Source organism: Gopherus evgoodei, chromosome 1, assembly GCF_007399415.2.
Source record: "Gopherus evgoodei ecotype Sinaloan lineage chromosome 1, rGopEvg1_v1.p, whole genome shotgun sequence".
In the NCBI taxonomy this organism is placed as follows: Eukaryota; Metazoa; Chordata; order Testudines; family Testudinidae; genus Gopherus; species Gopherus evgoodei.
The window spans coordinates 18,195,372-18,214,309 of record NC_044322.1 but is presented as its reverse complement, the minus strand read 5'-3'; the positions used below and the strand labels follow the sequence as shown (position 1 = coordinate 18,214,309).

The 18,938-nt window shown below is 42.2% G+C and overlaps 1 protein-coding gene across 2 annotated transcripts; it reads right to left on the bottom strand.

Moving 5' to 3' along the window:
- Positions 1-266: 266 nt before the first annotated feature.
- PRSS23 (serine protease 23) lies at positions 267-11,995 on the bottom strand. Of its 2 annotated transcripts, none has more exons than XM_030558948.1 (2): positions 11,592-11,995; positions 267-3,564 (listed from the first exon to the last, which is right to left on the bottom strand). In XM_030558948.1, the coding sequence occupies exon 2, from the start codon at positions 3,549-3,551 to the stop codon at positions 2,433-2,435; it is 1,119 nt and encodes a 372-aa protein (XP_030414808.1). In that variant the 5' UTR covers positions 3,552-3,564; positions 11,592-11,995; the 3' UTR covers positions 267-2,432. The 2 variants fall into 2 exon arrangements, with proteins under 2 accessions (XP_030414808.1, XP_030414800.1); XM_030558940.1 differs by having other exon boundaries at positions 11,596-11,995.
- Between the last annotated feature and the right edge of the window lie 6,943 nt (positions 11,996-18,938).

Here is an 18,938-nt window from a genome sequence, read left to right as displayed (position 1 = left end):
GAATCGTTGGGCCAAATTCCTCCCTTTACTTCAGTGAAGTTACACTAAGAATGAGTTTGACTATGTGTTGTAATAGGTCGTTTTCATCTCTAAAATGATCCTATGACTCTTATTTTGGAAATGCAATGATCCCATGCAGGCAAGGATTTCCAGAAGCCTTTCAGTAGGGTTAAATAATCATCTCTACTGAAATACATTTGATTATCTGCAATGACTGTGGAGGAAAGAAAGCTGAAAGGAAATAAATGAAGAACCAGCATCAAGGATGTGGATACAACTGTGCTTGTATTTGAATGTCTTTACAAGTAAGTAACAGCTAAAACAGACTGAAGTTACAAACCTAGGTATGGTACAAGTACAAGAGTGTCTGCACTGAAATTCCATTACTTTTCTTTATTCACTGTGATACATTCAAACAGAAGTGCTTGGCTAACAGCCACAAAATAAAGTAAATCAAGAATAAAAAAGGCAGAAGAAGTCTGTTAAATACATATGGTGATTAGTCATATTTTTAAAGCATTAGTAACTGTATTTATCTGAGTGCAAACACCCAGCAAGGAAGGGTACCACAGTTTTGAACACTGCACCTGCTATCAAAAATATCTTTAGGCTGCTCTAGCAAAAATGGCTTTCAGAACTAGAGCCGAAGCCTCTAGAAAGATAAAGCACCATCAGGAGTGTGTTTCCCACACCACAAAAATTAGTAAAGTGAAAGAAAAATAAGGCTTAACTGAATTACAATTTTCATAAAAAGCTCAGGAACAAGCCTACCTAGACTCAATCTGTTCAGCTCAGCCATTTTGCTGGACAGTGCTGCTCTTTGCCCTGGTAACATCTGTGCATAACTCAAAAAGCTTCAGAAGTTAGTGGGAGATGCATGGATGGAATGGGGACTGGAGTTTGAACCAGTGTCTGCCTTCCTATTTAAAGAGTGGTGAAAGGCTGCCGTGACACCAGCCTAGCAATGTTACTGAAATACAGTGGTGTAATCCACCTGAGAAATATTATGTATAGAAAGTTCTTTGTTTTACTGACATTGTTTGCTACACAACAATATTTGGCTGGGACTTCTCAACCCATAAAAAGGTTGTTTTTGTTGGAATTATGATTTTACTACAGTAAAACTACAGGCATCAATGTCTACAAGAGACATCAGTGCATCATTTTATATTTCAGATTACGTCCTACAATTTGGCTCTTTCAATTAGCTCAAACCAGCTGCAGAACTGGTGAGCTGTGTGTGTCAAGAACTGCTCATAACTTGCAATTTTGAAAGAAAACTGCCCCAAATGCTGTAAGAAAAAATAATAAGTCAAGATCTGGGTTAAGGTACACTGTCAAAATGGGGTGGCAGAAGATACACATAGAAATCTAGTTAACAAATCTTTTCTTTCTTTCTCATCCATCTGTGGGAAGAAGGGCATTGATTTTCAAGGAATGGAAGGAAAAATGCAGTAACAACTACATCATCCTCTCTCCTATTTACTTTAAGGCCTTACAGCTTAGGAAACCAAAAAGTCTAAGGATGGTTCTTCTCCCCTCCCAAAGGGCTTGCATTGCTGGAGGGGACGCTGAGGGCTAGAAATTTTCCATGATTAAGGATCTAGATAAGTCACAAAAGGAAACAACTCTCTTCCCCTATACACCTTCTATACAATACAAGTATAGGGACACTGTCATGTTAACAACTGTGGCCCAGATGCTAAAAATTTAATCCCATGTATAACTCTACTTAAGTGAGCAGAACTCAATGGCACCACTTGTGTGACTCAAATTCTATGCATGCCTGGCTTTGCATGATTATGGCCTATATGTTTAAAAAGTATTTTCTTACCTATGTTACTCATAAAGCCTCAAATCACTCAAATGTTAAAATTGGAAAATCACATCTATTTATTTACCCTATATGTTATTTGCATGACATTCACCTTCAACAATGTAAGCCTAGTCTCTCTTGCACTCTGGTTCTCATGCACTAGCACAATACAGCAACGTTTGGGTGGCAAACACTGCAGGTGGGGGTTTATTGTTAATCACCCTTTTTTACCTCCAATATAATAGAAATATTTTTGTTTAAAATTTCAGATTAAAACATTTCTATTAATCCTGTGTTGGAGGTACAAACAAAGCAGGTGTGAGTTACCCAACAGCATTCCTTTCATACAGCTCTTTGGAGACCTTCAGATTTTGCATTGTTTACCAGCTTCGCTCTCCCCTCCCAACAGTTTTTCTACCTCCTCAAATTAACATTTTCTAACTGCAATTATGTCACACAATCACCTTCCAAAGAACAAGGTGGCCTGCTTGTAATTTTATAAATTATGTCCAGGTGTTTCAAAATAGAATCACACATATTCATAACAATAGAAGTTTGGCTTTTCGTTGGATAAGTAATTAAGGCTATTAAGTGCTTTCTGAAAGGTTCATTGTCTTTATCCATCCCTACAGTCAAGATAGTTGCCTTTGATCCAGTAACAGATCTGTGCATATTTGAGGGGTGTGATGCGAACAGCCACATTGAAATCCTGTGGGGTGCCATTCATGTCCACCCACTGATGCCCTGAAAATATTCCAATAATTTTACGCTCCCATTTCTGATGCTGTCTCTTCCACATCCTCACATACACCCCAGACCCGCTTGCTCCTGGCTGGGCATCGCACTGCTGATACAAGAGGTCAAATGTTTCATCTTTGACATCACAGAAACGGTAAACCAGATTTCCTGGGCGATCATTGTCATAGCCAGAGAAGTGAATCCTCCCACCAGGCAACTGTCTAGCTGGTGGGCTCACACCTATCTTCATAAATTTTCTTTTGTGTGGCTTCTTGAGCTCCAACAGGGCGTAGTCATAATCCATGCCGATATCGTTGGCATTTCCTTTGATCCATCCTTTAGGGACATGGGTCCGTTTCACTCGGATCCACTGGAATTTCATTTTTTCAGGCATTGTTGAGCTCGTGATATTAGCTCCTTTGTTACCATGTTTCACTTTAGGCTTCAGGAAGCCCACCCTCAGTTTCTGGGCTCCTTTGACGTAACTTTTGCCATCGTGGATGCAGTGAGCTGCAGTAAGGACGTGCTTTTCTGCCACCAGCGTCCCCGTGCAACCTGTGGACAACTTCACCGAAGTGGAGAAAGGGTAATTCAACAAGAAGTCCTTGCCAAAAATGCTAAACCTGCTGTCGTAGCCATAGATCTGCCTTTTTGTTCGAGATCTGCTTTGTGACCCATCACTGCCACGGCTGATAACGTAAATGCCTACTTCAGTTTCAACAAGACTACCATTGGCATACAAGGTCTCATAGGACAGGTAGTCCTTCACTTCTTCATACGTCGGCAGAGGGGAACGCTTGTGGCACTCTAGGCCGCAAGAGGATACTACCTCCAGCTTGGTTTCTGCATCAAATTGTGGTTTGTCTAGATTAAGGGTAGACTGTGGCAGGATTACTGGAACTTTGTAAGATGGCCAGGTTGGTTTCCAGCGGGAATTGGAGGGTAGAACATCCTTAACAGTGCACAGGAAGAGGATCAAAGTTGGCACACCTGCCATGCTGAACACCAATCTGGGGAAAGAAAAGGATCCTTTGGTTAATAAAGCGAACATTCATTCACCATTAATAGTTTGCTAGCCTGGCATTGTTCTGAAATTTTATCCCTATTTAAGGCTAAATCCTGATCCTATTGAAGCCAGTGCACAGGATCAGGCGATTTGTAACTGGGGGAAGGAAAAGTTCCGAATAATACATCATAGATCACTTAAAGCTTGTACTTAACCTTGGGATTATTTATGTGGTCTACTGCCAGCCCTGAGATATCAACTGATTGTTTTTTGTTCTTAGCAAACTGGTAGCATTGTGGGTATAGCACAATTTTATGTCACGCAGCCTAGATCACACAGCCTGCAGACTCCATTTCATAAGCTCCCTATGAAGAGTTCGCTGCTCCCTGCCAGGAATTTTAATGGTCCCAATTGTTTCAAATTCCTCTTTTACTTGGTATGAGGCTGTCTGCTGGGGTTAACGTATACATTGTAACAAACCCCTCAGGCTGACACTTTCGAATTTGTGTACCAAGATTAGGAAACTAAATCTAAATTTGGCTACACCATTGTAAATAGGTGGCTTCCTGGTTCTCCAGAGGTGCTGAGCACCAGCATCTCCCGTTGACATCAGTGGGAACTGCAGGTACTCAGCATCTTTAGGGGAGCAGAAAAAAATGCCAGGCTATTAGCATATACCTGCATTCAGAGGCTACAATGAATTGACTTAGAATCCATTACGTACATTCCAGCAACCCCTAGAGGCCCTCACTGAGACCAGGATCCCACAGCGCCAGCACTGTACAAACAAGCAGTAAATAAGAGGGCTCCTGCTCCAAGGGGCTTATAATCTTGGTTAACAATTAATCAAGCGGATAAAGTAACTGCACGGGTGGCATGTTTCTGTAGCACTGGTATATTAGAGGCTTGCTTCCTCTGCAGTTTAAGACAGAGGAGGGTTTCTAGTCTATTTAACATACTTTCCCCCATAGGCTTGCATGGGGAAGATCCAGCTATTATGTGAGGGTAGCTAATGAAGAAAAGATGATAGGTACTGAAGGAACTTTCAGCTAACATATTGACTTATTCCACAGTAAATCAAATTAATTAGAAATGCAAACCAACCCTCTTACAGCGCAGAGAGACTGTAAATTGTTTATGAACCACAGGCAGAGTGTCTCAAGCAGCAGAGAACAAAGAAAATGTGTAACTGAAGTTTATTTGAAAATTAGTCATACAGCTGAATTGCTGTAGGAGCCATAGTGCTCGGTCTGAGAAGGCAGGCAGAACTTCTCTTGAACGAGTATTATACAAACAAAACATCACAATTATGTTGAGCTTATGTATATTGAAACCCTGCTGGTTACACTGATAATGGCTGCATGATCATTCCTGAAATGCCTCAAGTGAATAAACTACAACAAACAGTTGCAGAAGGTGTCTAAGAACAAAAAAGAAGATCAGTCTCCCCAACTCTTTACAAAACAGTTCTCTGTTCCTAAGCTGTGCTGGGGAACCCTTAGGGAACCATGGGCTGGCAGAGGAAAAACGTGTCTGATTCAAATATTACTTCTGGATAATTTTACAGTCAGCATCATTTGCAGTAATCTATACTAAGACAAAGATATGCAAAGCTCATCTTTCAGAGTGAATATGATATATTAGGGAAGAGTCAATATTGCTTTTGTAAAGGGAAATCATGCCTCACCAATCTATTAGAATTCTTTGAAGCAGTCAACAAGCATGTGGATAAGGGTGATACAGTTAATATTATGCACTTGGACTTTCAGAAAGTCCCTCGCCAAAGGCTCTTAAGTCATGGGATAAGAGGGACGGTCCTCTCATGGATTAAAAACTGATTAAAAGAGAGAAACAAAGAGTAAGAATAAATGGTCAGTTTTCACAATGGAGAGAGGTAAATAACGGGTTCCCCCAAAGATCTGTATGGGGACAAGTGCTGTTCAACATACTCATAAATGATCTGGAAAAGGGGGTAAACAGAGAGATGGCAAAATTTGCAGACAATACAAAATTATTCAAGACAGTTACATCCAAAGCTGAGTGTAAAGAGTTACAAAAGGACCTCACTACTAGGCAATAAAATGGCAGATGGAATTCAGTGTTGGTAAGTGCAAAGTAATGCCCATTGGAAAACATAAAATCCCAACTATATTACAAAATGACAGGGTCTAAATTAGCTGTTACCACTCAAGAAAGAGCTCTAGGAGTCATTGTGGATAGATCCTCAAAAACATTTGCTCAATGTGCAATGGCAGTCAAAAAAGCTAACAGAAAGTTAGGAGCCATTAGGCCTGGGACAGATAATAAGACAGTAAATATCATAATGCCACTATATGAATCCATGGTATGCGCACACCATCTCAAGTATATATATATATCTATTAGAACTGTAAAAGGTTGAGAAAAGGGCAACAAAAATGATTAGGGGGATGGAACAACTTCCATATGAGGAGAGATTAAAAAGACTGGGACTGTTCAGTTTAGAAAAGAGACAACTCAGAGGGGATATGATTGAGGTCTATAAAATCATGAATGGTGTGGAAAAAGTGAATTAGGGAAGTGTAATTTACCCCTTCACATAACACAAGAAACAGGGGCCAACCAATGAAACTAAGAGGCAGCAAGTTGAAAACAAAAATAATGAAGTACTTCTTCACACAATGCACAGTAAACCTGTGGGATTCATTTCCAGAGGCTGTTGTGAAAGCCAAAAGTATAACTGTGTTCAAAAAAGACTTAGATAAGTTCACTGAGGAAAGGTCCATCAATGGCTATTAGGCAAAATGGTCACGGACACAACTAAACTTCTGAGTGGCAGAAGCTGGGATTGGACAACAGCGAATGGACCACTTAATAATTGGCCTGTTCTGTTCATTCTCCCTGAAGTATCTGGCACTGGCCACTGTCTGGCATTGGTCTGACCTAGCATGGCCTTCTTACATTCAGGACATAAGCTGCGTTTCACAGCAAATGAGAGTTCTGTCACACCACTAAAAAACAGATAAAACATGTAGATTATAGACTTAGTGAATGGGGGCTGAGCATAATGCCCCAGTTCCTAGCCCCAGAAGTGGTTATACGATTTTCAGAAATAACTAGTGATTTGGGGTGCCTCGATTTTTGAATGCCAAACAATAGACACCTTAAAGGTGCCTGATTTTCAGAAAGTGTTGAGCCTCCACCCTCTGAAGGCTGCATGATGTTAGGCACCCACCATCATTAGCCACTTCTGGAACATCTGGAAAATCTTAGCCAGCCCCGAATATCAATAATGATTACAAAATCAGAGACCTCATAAGACTGGGAAACGGCTGCTCATTTATTCAGCTAGAAATGTTAACTTCTCATGCTCCCTTTCCTTCCTTGCATCCTGAACTTACACACAAACATGATTTAGACAGCAAAGTGTTGGATTAATATTGGAAACCAGCGGGGTCTTGCTAAATCTAATGAATTAGGCAGCTGTAAATTGGCAGAAAGATGGCATAGTGAGCATTGGTTGTATAAATAGAGAGAGGAAAAGTACAGATAACAAACTAACAAAAACAAATCTTACCATTCCAGCTCTGTAGACCATATGTTCTTGCATTAGTCAGCTGAGAGCTAACCTTATTTGTGATAGGGAGGACCATATATGGAAACCATTAGAAATTTAGTATAGATGTCATTCTGGCTAGGTAGTGCACAAAGTAATGTATCTCATTACTAGAATTGCACATTAACTGGCTTCTTTTTGGACCTCTGTCTTTCCCAGAGTTCTAGAGCAACATGAAGACCTCCCCTTAAGACATATGAAGTTTCACACATACACATCAGATTCCTTTTTAATTAATTTGTCACATAAAGCCACTCCTGGTGACACAATTGCCACTCACCCTTAGCTGATTTATTTAGGAGTGGGCAGAAGGGGGAGAATGAAACTGTTTCATGCTGTAAACCAGTGATTTTAAACCTTTTTTCATTTGCAGACCCTTAAAAAATTTCAAATGGAGTTACGGAACCCTGTGGAAATCTTAGACAGAGTCTGTGGAACCCTGGGGTCTGCGGACCACAGGTTGAAAACCACTGCTGTAGACCATCATTTGTCCAAAGCTGAACGTTTCCCCTTCTCTGTGTAAATGTGATTTCAGCCAGCAGAGGGTAGCCTTCCAATGAGGAGAATAAGAAGATGAGTGTGTTGGAACTGTACATGTGCCCAGAAAACACGTTTCAAAAGAATGAATCACATTTGTGCCTACTATGAACATTTTTAAAATGGGCTTTACAGCAATTAATGGAAAGCTTCCTGTAACTTTTCCCTGTCTTTAGTGCTGCCTGATCCCACTGTGAGTTTATTGGACTTAAAGGTCGTTTCATCAGCTACTATTCTGTTATCTCAGTTCTTATCAAAACATAAATAAGGCACTAGAGGAAAAAAATTAAAAGCTTGTGTGTCAGATTACTAGCCTAAACTGATTACAGAGTGGGACATTTGTTTCAGTCTGTGTAATGTATCCAGATAATAAATTACTATTGTTTCACTGTTAAAACCTAAGAAATTCAGGTAGATATACATCTAACCAAGCTTATTCTGATGTACAGTAAGTTGAAAAAAAATTGTACAATTTATCATGGGATGCAAACCACTGCATGTCATTTCTTTCCATGTAGGGAAATCATCTTAAAAAGTTGTCTGAGGGAAACATGAGTTTATTTTTTAAAGCTAGTGGATGTTTCCTAATTCTGAAACCAAAATTAGGCACCAGGCCAAATTTATTCCAAGGGAGCCTAGTATTTACCCCTTCATTTCTAGTTTTAAAGAAAATAAATAGTAAGCAGGACATGTCTGTGCCATATTACCCTTGAACTAGATTCAAATAATGATTATTTTGTAAGTCTTGCTCAAAGATGTCAGAAAACAAGATAAAATGGAAAAGAAATGAAGCACGTTTTGACTGATTATTGTAACATATTTTTAATTCATTGGTGAGAATACCGTTCTGTAATGTACAACTGTTTATATTGTAGAAACTATTGTTCTGTTTTTACTGAATTCCGAGAGAAATAATGCAGGTGATGTAATATCTTTTACTCGACCAACTTCTGCTGGTGGAAGGGAAAAGCTTTCAAGCTCTTCCTCAGGTCTGGAGAAGGTAACCAGAGTGTCCAATAAAAGACATTACCTCACCTACCATTGTCTCTCTCATACCCTACAACCAACACAGCTACAATGACACTTTAGTGAATTATGTCAGAAGTGCTGCATACTCTTTTACTCAATACAAAATATTGCTCTGCTATGCAGGATAGGAACCTCCAGAAAGTGTTTTGTACATGATCAAGTGTGATAATGGCATTACAATTGCTTTGGGAATGGAAACACTGACTGCTACTTTGGGACTCCTCATCCTACTAGAACACTTGCAGACACATTTTCCTGTCTGCAATAGACAGGCATGCCTTAAGAAAATGCTGGGGAAAGAACTGCCTTGTTTGGTGGGTACATGAATCATCTTCTAATAAGCAAGTACATTTTTGGAAGAGTTCCGGATTAAGGGGTGGTACTCGTAATAGACTGTAAAATGAAAATAAATCCTGGAACATACAGTGTGAAATCCTATGACCAGACTAGTCTCCATTACATTTTGAAATGAAGAAATTTTTCCATAGGGGGGTGACAAAAAAAAACAATCAAAACCTACCTCAATCCAAATGACAGAAATGAACCAAATTACTGTTATCACTGTGCCAAAATACCTCAGCTGTTTTTATTAGTCATGAAACTTGTTAAAACACAGAACTAACCGAGCACCAGTTTAAGAGCTATCAAAGCCCTCAGTGCAATTAAAACATAACACATATACATTAGTCTGTCAGTGACACTGAACAGTGAGGCCAGTGGCTGAGTAAAGTTTCACTCACTTCTTCCCTTCTCCACTAGTTTGAAGATTATAAGAAGAGAAGTGCTGGAAAACCTGAAACAGATTTCGATACTAGCTAGCCAGAGATATCTGCCAACATATACAGTAGGCACAGTGGGCATTTTGGCACATGTACTAGAGTGACATTAAAAAAAGAAATAGAACCATATTTATATTTTTACCAATTAGGTCAGTTTCTTTAGAAGATTTTTCTGTCTGCCTCCCCACTCACCCACCCCCATCCATTTTTCCCCTTGCTATAAAATAGTTTTGGTTTTCATTACACAGGATCATAGATTATGGACCATTCTCTAAACTAGCAAATTGTAAGTGATGATACACATGGTCACTGATATCAACCAACCTGAGTGATACGCACTGTAATGTAGTGTGACAAGCATTATTGCAGTTGCCAAAACACTGTTCCCTATGACAGTGGTTCTCAACCTGGGGTATATGTACCCCTGGGGTACACAAAGGTATTCCAGGGGGTGCATCGGCTCATCTAAGATATTTGCTTAGTTTTACAAAAGGTACATAAAAAGCACTAGCCAAGTCAGTACACTATAAAAGTTCATACAATGACTTATTTATACTGCTCTATATATTACACAGTGAAATGAGAGTACATTATTTATATTCCAGTTGATTTATTTTATAATTATATGGTAAAAATAAGAAAGGAAGCAATTTTTCAGTAATAGTGTGCTGTGACACTTTTGTATTTTTATGTCTGATTTTGTAAGCAAATAGTTTTTAAGTGAGCTGAAATTTGGGGGTGCGCAAGACAAATCAGACTCCTTGTAAGGGGTACAGTACTCTGGAAAGCTTGAGAGCCACTGCCCTATGGGAAATTACAAAGCAGATCTCCACTCAAGCTATCACCCTCCCTCAGAACAAGACTGAATGTCCCCAGTTGCAGCAATAGCCTAAAATACAGGTAATTTAATATATTTCTTTAACAAAAATATATTATCAATAGGCCTGCAGCCATTCAGTGCAGAGCTTAGCACCACAACTCCTTACCTAGGAGAACTTGCTTCAGCTGCTGGCTATCGTGAATGTCTCCTGGGTGTCACCCAGTGTGAAATAAAGCAAACATGATTTTTTATCAGCTATTTTCTCATAAGATGCTCTGCCAGTCTCTCTTTGTATTTCAAAATGATGTAATTTGCACAATGTCACTTCTACTAGGCATGTTTTTTCTTCTCTTTAAAAATTAACAACTAATGATGAATGATTATAGCTTGAAAAATAAGTGTATGCATCCAACAAGTGTGATACTATAGTTTCAGGAGTTAGGTGATTTCAGTTCACAATCAGAATCCAAGAAAAAACATTATTCTCCTTTTTGTTTGCCAGATATATTTTTAGGGGGAGGGAGGTTGGCCAGGGTGTGTTCACATTCATGTAGATAAGAGTTAAACATTAATTTCCACCCAAAGAAATTGCTTTATGCTTCCTAAAAATGTGTGAACAAAACTGAGGGCAGGCAAAATCAGTGGAGGAAAGACAGCTGTCATTAAATAATTCCCTGGATTCTATTTACTTTACTGGCTAGTTTCTTTCTGATAACTAGTACCAATGATTTCATTCTTCCTAAATAAATAAATAAACTGCACTGGGCTAAAGGTCCCAAGACTATTTCTCAATTAGGAAATGTGATATTGACTTTGGATTCTGCTTCTTCTAGCCTGAAATTACTCTTCTATTTTGTCCGTATCAACGATGTCTGATGATCAGATCTCGGTGAGATTTTGTATTTATATCTTTCTCCGCACAAAAACTACTTTAACCGAGTAAAGAGACAGTTAGTAATACGTTTAACACATCTTATCTAGGCAACTTGGTTATCCTCATCCCAATACCCTTTGCTTTGTCCACCCCTTGGCTAATACTGATCCATGGATCAGTGATCTGCTGTAGGAATTTGCATTTTTTTTTTTTGGTAGCAGACTGTTTTATAGCTTGTAAAAGTTATAGACCCAACGACTCTCCCTTAAAAAAAGTCAGCATCCCTAGCCCCAGAAGGAACTGTCCCCTTCTAGCTTTGTGCAGAGCATATGCCAGCCAGGTCGGTTACACTTGCACTCCTTTCCAAAATACTAATGTCAAGGATCGCTTTACGTACTTACCACCTCCTCACATGCAAGGCTCAGTCAGGTTTACAGCTACGTGCCCTTCTGTGCAAGATCAGGCAGGTGAAGGGTCTGGTCCCATAACTCCAGGCTCCTCTGCTGCCTTCTGATAGAGTCTCGCTGACTCAGACCTGCCTTCTCCTATCACCCCCTCAGTGAAATGCTCAGGTTCCTACACACACTTTGGGGCTTCCAGTTGCATTTCCCTCGCGATCCACAATGCACAACTGTCCTGCATTGGCTAGAAAGCTTCCGAGAGGGGGGACTGGAAGAGGCAGCTAAGTCCTCCTTGCAGGTGTCACCCTAGAGCCCTCCGGCTCCTGCCGCTGCTCCCAAAACTTTCCTGCAAACAGCGACTGGCGCCTCAGCAGCGCAGGCGCCATGTGACCCAACCCACCCGCACTCCGGACTGCTGGAGGAGCAGGAGGCTGGCCTGGTGCTGCAGATCCACTGCCCCTCCTCCCGCGCAACACCCCCACTCCAGGCATACACACCCCCTCTGTGCGCCCTCGCTGCACAAAGAGGAGCCAGCGGCCGCCTCTCCGCCTCCCTGCACCCGCACCGCTTGCGCCTTATCGTGGGAAGAATTGCAAAGATACAAGGTGCTCTCCCCCCTTCCAAGCGGGCACTTCTGTGGCGAAGATCCTCTGCCCACCCCCCCCTCCAAAAATCCTCGGGGCAGCCCGCAGTCCCTATCCAGCCCCAGGGAACGGCCAATGCCTAATCTGTGATTTTCCAGCGCTTGTTTCGCTGTCTGAAAACTGGATCCGAAAGCTCTTGGTCCTCTGCTAGGAGCGCTGTGCCGGATGGTTTACAAGGTGCCACCTACCCCATCCATGGTGGCGTTAATACTGAGCTGGTCACTGCCCTATGTGAAGACGCAGGGCTTTGAGTGCCATGTGACAAGGCAGGGATCCTTCCCTGAGAAGTTTATGATCTTAATCAGATGAATAAAATAGATGGAGAACAGCTGACTCCCTCTAACTAACCCACTCTCGGACTGTCACACCCATACTGTAGCACACTGAATGCTGCAGTTATGCTAAAGCACAACTTGCAGTAGTGAGGCTGCAGTGTTCCTGGCTGTTAGTGTACAATTGTGATATTATTGCTTAATAAAGGATGTTACAAATGAAACTTATAGGCCATAACTTCCTATCTTGCAGGAGTCAGCTGGTCAATTCAAAGTAAAGGCAGGATGGGCAGGTACTCACGCTATTAAGGGCTGTGGGACCAGACATTAAGGGATAAGTATGAATTTTATGGGTGTAATTCTGACCCCACTGACGTCAATGGAAGTTTGCCACTGCCTTCAATAAGACCAGGATTTCTCCCTATGTACAAATTTTACTTATTCAGTTTGAAAAAGAAGGTTCTGACTCGGGTGGGCAAACTTTTTGGCCTAAGGGTCACATCTGGATATGGAAATTGTATGGTGGTCATGAATGCTCACAAAATTGGGGGTTGGGATGCAGGAGGGGGTGAGGGTTCCAGCTGGAGGTGCAGGCTCTGTGGTGGGACCAGAAATGAGTTCAGGTTGCAGGACTTCGGATTGGAGTGCGGGGGAGGGCTGAGGGCTCTGGGGTGAGGCTGGGGATGAGGGGCTTGGAGTGCAGGAGGGGGCTCCAGGCTGGGGCCTAGAGGTTCAGAGGATAGGAGGGGGATCAGGACTGGGGCAAGGGCTGGGGTACAGAGGAGGGGTGTGAAGCCTCTGACTGGGGTTGTGGGCTCTGGGGTGGGGCTAGGGATGAGGGTTTTGGGGTGCAGGAGGGGGCTGGGGCCAGTGGGTTCAGATGGTGGGAGGGGGATCAGGGATGGGCAGGCTGTTGGGGCATGGGGCGGTGAGGGCTCTGGCTGGGGGAGCGGGCTCAGGGGTGGGGCTGGGGATGAGGGGTTTGGGGTACAAGAGGGGGCTCTGGGATGGGATCGAGGGGTTCAGAGTGTGGAAGGGGAATCAGGGCTGTCGCAGAGGGTTGAGACATGGAGAAGGCTCAGAGGTGCAGGCTCCGGGTGGTGCTTACTGTAAGCAGCTCCCAGAAGCATGTCCCTCCTCTGGCTCCGAGGCGCGGCCAGGCGGCTCTGCCTGCTGCCGTATCTGCAGGTGCCACCCCTGCAGTTCCTATTGGCTAGGAACTGCAGCCAATGGGAGCTGCGGGGACGAAGCCTGCAACTGGAGTAGAGCCAGGGGGCCATGCCTCCCTGTACCACATAGTAACCGGAGGGGGCTCATGCTGGCTGCTTCCCGGGAGCTGCGAGGAGCAGGGCAAGTGCCCAACCCTGCTCCCCAGCTGGAGCACCGGAGCGGGGTAGACTCCTGACCCCACTCCGTGGCAGGAGCTGAGGACCAGATTAAATGGTCTGATGGGCCAGATGTGGCCCGTGGGCCATAGTTTGCTGACCCCTGTTCTGACTGCTGAATGCTTTCCCACACGTGTAACCTTACACACCCAAGAAGTAACATCAGTGGGGCTCTTCACATGCATTAATTTGCTTACATGCATGTTTGCAGAATGAGTCCAAATGCATTTTGTCACACAGCTCTGCAGTGTATCACAAAGTTATTGCCGCATCATGCAAATATATGATTCTAATTATTTGTATGATATATTATTTCTATTTTTATTTTTAATTGCCCATCTTTGTTTAATCTATATAATGATATCTGACAGGAAAAGCAAAGAAGAGCCAAGAAAAATAGATAAAAACAAAGATGCAAAAATCCTGCAGATTTGAGGGGGAAATCCCTGTCTTTTTTACCAGAATTCCCTGCTGATTTCCATTAGCCCATGCAATAAGTAAACATTCTTCAGGAATCAATTTGTGTGTTGATTCAAGCCTTCTCTCTAATCCCAACTTTACAAAGAACTAGTAAAGCTTGAAATGCAGAGAAAACTCTACTAAATAAGCCATAGATTGCTTTTCTATGTGGATACTCTTAGGAGCTGAGATGGTGCTGGAACCTCAGTTCAAGGAATATACAGATACTTTTTGCTTTAATTTATTTTGATTTTGTATTATTAAAAAACCACCAAACCCTGATTCTAGGTGCCCTGTCAGCCAATGAAAATGACCTATTTGGATTCACAAAAGGATTTTAAAGGGAAGGTTGGAAAGAGCAAGGGGGACAACACAGTTAGAAATACATATTAATTGTACATGACATCACCCAGTTTGGTTCAGCATGTATCCTCGCATCCCTAAAATGGCTGATTACAGCATCACATATTGATTTCCAAAGACCTACGCTAAGCAGCTCCATCAGAAACCTAAGTTAATATATTGGCAGGCACTAAAAGGTAAACAGGGAGATGCAGTTGGTACTAAGTCAGTCAGTACTAGCTCAGAGGGAAATTGGCATTGCACATTGTGTAATGGTTAGCAAACCCCAGAAATATTACTAGTCAGTACTTTAGACAAGGGTTAACAAGGTGAACCAGGATATGGTCCTCTGGAGCAATACTGATGATAAACTAATCACCATCCGTTCCTGGGGAGAATTCAATAGGGCTTCAAATCTTCTCTGGGCCTTGTGGCTATATAGCTCAAACTCCCATTGCCCTGAAACATATGCTCCCTAATTAAAGATATGACATCTCACTGCTGTAGGGTTCTTGGCGAAAGACTCAGTGAGGCAGGAAAAAAAAAAACTTTTGCTATTCTGCATGGATGGAGAAGGATATTCAGCTGCCTTGAGAGGAGGCAAGAGCTTGTGACAGTGGATCATGTGACACCAGATGCTGCAACAATTTTCTGATAAGGTTCTTGAGTTCCACTGAACAGCCAGCAGGTGCTCTGCTCCCAGTCACCACTCATTCAGCAAGCCTCCATCTTCTGGGGACCATATCTCACTATGGGCTTCTCCAAGTGAAGGAGGTCAGCACACAAAATTAGGCCTGTAGGTCGCTCTTCCTCTTTTGACGAAGCACAAACTTAGATAGACAAGGTGGATGAAGTAATATCTTTTATTGGACCATCGTCTGCTGGTGAGAGAAACAAGCTTTTGAGCTTACACAGAGCTCTTCTTCAGGTTTGGGAAACTAAGGGAAAATCTACACTACAAAATTAAGTTGGCCTAAGTTACATCCATGTACAGCCACTGCAGTAACTAAATTGCTTTTGCATGTCCACCCTACGCTCCTTGTGTCGGCGGTGCACATCCTCACCAGGAGTGCTTCCACTGATTTGACTGTCAGTGTGGGACACTGTGAGATGGCTTCTGAAGGGCAGCAACAGTCAATGTAAGCAATGCAGTGCCTACACTGACACTGCGTTGACTTAACTACATCGATCTAAGCACTCTGCCTCTCTTGAAGGTGAAGTTATTAAATCTGTTGCTATATAGGTAGGAGCTACATTTTAATGTAGATGCTTTAACTCTGTAGTGTAGATCAGGACTCACTCAGAGTGTCACTGCCAAATAAAAGATTGAACAGATTGTTTAGCATAAGTAGTTAGCACATATCCTAAGGGACCATTCGAGGTAAAGTGGCCTGTTAATATTCCATAGTCACAGGACAAAACAAGGAGGTTAGTGAGTTACACATTGTTGTAATAAGCCATAAATCCAGTATCTCTGTTCAGTCCATGATTTTTAGTATCTAGCAAAGTTACGAATTTAAGCTCTCAGGCTTGTCTTTTGAAAGTGTTGTGCAGGTTTTCCTTGAGGACGGGGACTGATAGGTCAAATATAGAGTTATCACTTTGTGAAAAATATTCAGCTACAGGTGATACAGTGTTTTTGTCTTTTATTATTTTCCTGTGTGTATTAATTTGAGAGCACAGTGATTATCTGGTTTCACCCGCACGGTTGTTATTAGGGCAGTTAGTGCACTGGATGAGATATACCTTTGAACAACACCTCAGCCTCTCCAAGCTCATCATCCCACATACCAGGACACACCAACTCAAAGCGGCACCAGTCCCTGCCAGAACAACAGCTGCAAAACCTGCAGCCATATCTCCACTTCGATTGTGATCAACACTCCCCACAACACCCATTTCAAAATCCCTGTCACATGCCTATCACAACATGTGGTGTACCTCATCCAGTGCACCACACTCTCTAATAGCCTGGGACCAACAGAGCTACAACACTGCATACGAAGCACAAACTGTCATTCCCAACTGCCATGGAACCTTCAATCCTCAGCATTCCACCCAACTGCTCCCCAAATCCCATTCCTCTTGTTTGGAGCTCATCTAGTCCATCTATCATTGCCATGGCATCTCAAGGGCCTCAGCTGCTGTTTAGCCAGCAGGAAGAGGGAATGAATATTAGGAAAGAAGGGATTATGAATAACACTAGAGGGATTACTTCTTCTCCAGACAAGAGCCAAAAGAGGCATCATCCTAGAGTAGCACTTAGATATTATGTTGACAGGTGCTATAGCAAAATTTAAGTTTGATAGATATAGACAGACAGATAATATGAGTAGGGAATGACACCACTCTCAATAGAGTCTGTAGGACTCTTCCAGAGGGATGAAGCCACAAGTAAAGTGCTGTGGTAAGGTAGCTTTAAATTAAAATTGATTTTGAGGCAATTGGTTTCCATAGTTGTCAACGCCCGATACTTTTGAATAAAATCCTCCTCAAATTTAGCTTTTTTATTGTTTTTAATAAATGTTTACATTGAACCATAAATTCACACAACTTTACAAACAGATTAAGACACATTTCCTGCTCCAGAGAGTTTATAATCTAAGACAAATAAAACAATCACAATACACTGGACAACTGTCATAAACAGATGGTTAAGGGTTAATGTCTCTTTTTCCTGTAAAGGGTTAACTAGCAGTAAACCTGGAACACCTGACCAGAGGACCAATCAGGAGACAAGATTCTTTCAAATTTTGGTGGAGGGAAGCCTTTGTTTGTGCTTTCTGAGTTTTTTCTTTGTTCTCTCTGGGTTCTTTGAGAGGGACCAGACATGTAAGCAGATATCTCCAAGTTTCTGAAACAGCCTCTTCTGTTCAATTTAGTAAGTACCAGTTAGAAAGGCGGTTTAGTCTTTTAATTGTTTTCTTATTTTGCAAATATGTATTTTGCTGGAAAAATTGTATCTCTGTTTGCTGCAACCTGTATTTGTGCTGGGGGAGGATTCTCTCTAGTGTCCATAAGCTGAAAGACCCTGTAACATTTTCCATCTTGATTTTACAGAGACAATTTTTACTTTTTTCTTTCTTTTAATAAAAGTTTTCCTTTTAAGAACCTGATTGTTTTTTTTATTCTTGTGTGAGAACCCAAAGGGGGGGAGTCTGCACTCACCAGGAAATTGGTGGGAGAAAGGAGAGAAGGGTGGGAGGAAAAACCTGCTTTCTCTCTGTGTTAGTATCACTGTCTCTCTCTCAGGGGGAGTAAAGAAGGGAGGGGGAAGGTGGATTTCCTCTCTGTTTTTAAGATTCAAGGAGTTGAATCACAGCGATCTCCTAGTGTAACCCAGAGAAGAGGGGAATGGTTTATTTCCCTTTTGTTTTGAGACCCAAGGGCCTTTGAGTCTTGGGGTCCCCAGGGAAAGGTTTGGGGGCCAGAAAGTGCCCCAAAACACTATTTTTGGGTGATCGCAGCTCTACCATTTCTAAGCTTAGAGGGGTTCATGCAGGTACCCCATCTTTTGGATGCTAAGATTCAGAGTGAGGGTTCATACCTTGACAACAACTATTAAAAAAAAAAAAAAGAGAGAGAGGCTGGAGGTGGGGATCATTAGTGATGAAAAGAAGGGAGCAGGAGTTGCTTGAAGAGATGGACAGAGGCATCTGGGAGTTCTGGATTTAGATCCCGGCTCTGCTCCCTGTGAGACCTTGGACAAGTAACTTGGTCTGTCCATGCCTCAATTCCCCATGTGAAAAATGGGAGTAGCAGCACTTCCCAACCTAATAGAGATGTTGCTAGGAGAAATTTATTAAGGTTTTGTGGTGTTCAGTATCTGGAGTCCTGGGGTGGAGTTCCCACAGCTGACCCTGGGCTAGTTGGTACAACCTTCAGGCAGGTTAATGTGCCCAGATGGACTGCTGCATAATTGACTGATTGGTCAGCCCACCCAACTGGCTGAATGGCACCAGAAGATCAACATTTAAGCTCAGCAGCAGCAGTAGGTTGCTGGCTGCTCAATGCTTATGTTTTCAATTGCAATCACTCTGTGCTTGCCTTCTTTCTGTATTGCTCCAATTTGCTCCTACCCTGTTCCGGTCCTGCATGAATCCCCTCAGCCCAGCTCCCTTGCCTGGCTTCTGACTCTGGCTCTGACATTGGTTCTGGTTATTGGCTTCTGGTTCTGATTATTAACTTCAGTTCTGTCCTTTGGCTTAATTCCTGGTTTCTGACTCTGGCTTGGACTTCTG

Coding starts and splice junctions, on each gene's coding strand:
- PRSS23 (XM_030558948.1), bottom strand. CDS start 3,551: ATGGCAGGTGTGCCAACTTTGATCCTCTTCCTGTGCACTGTTAAGGAT.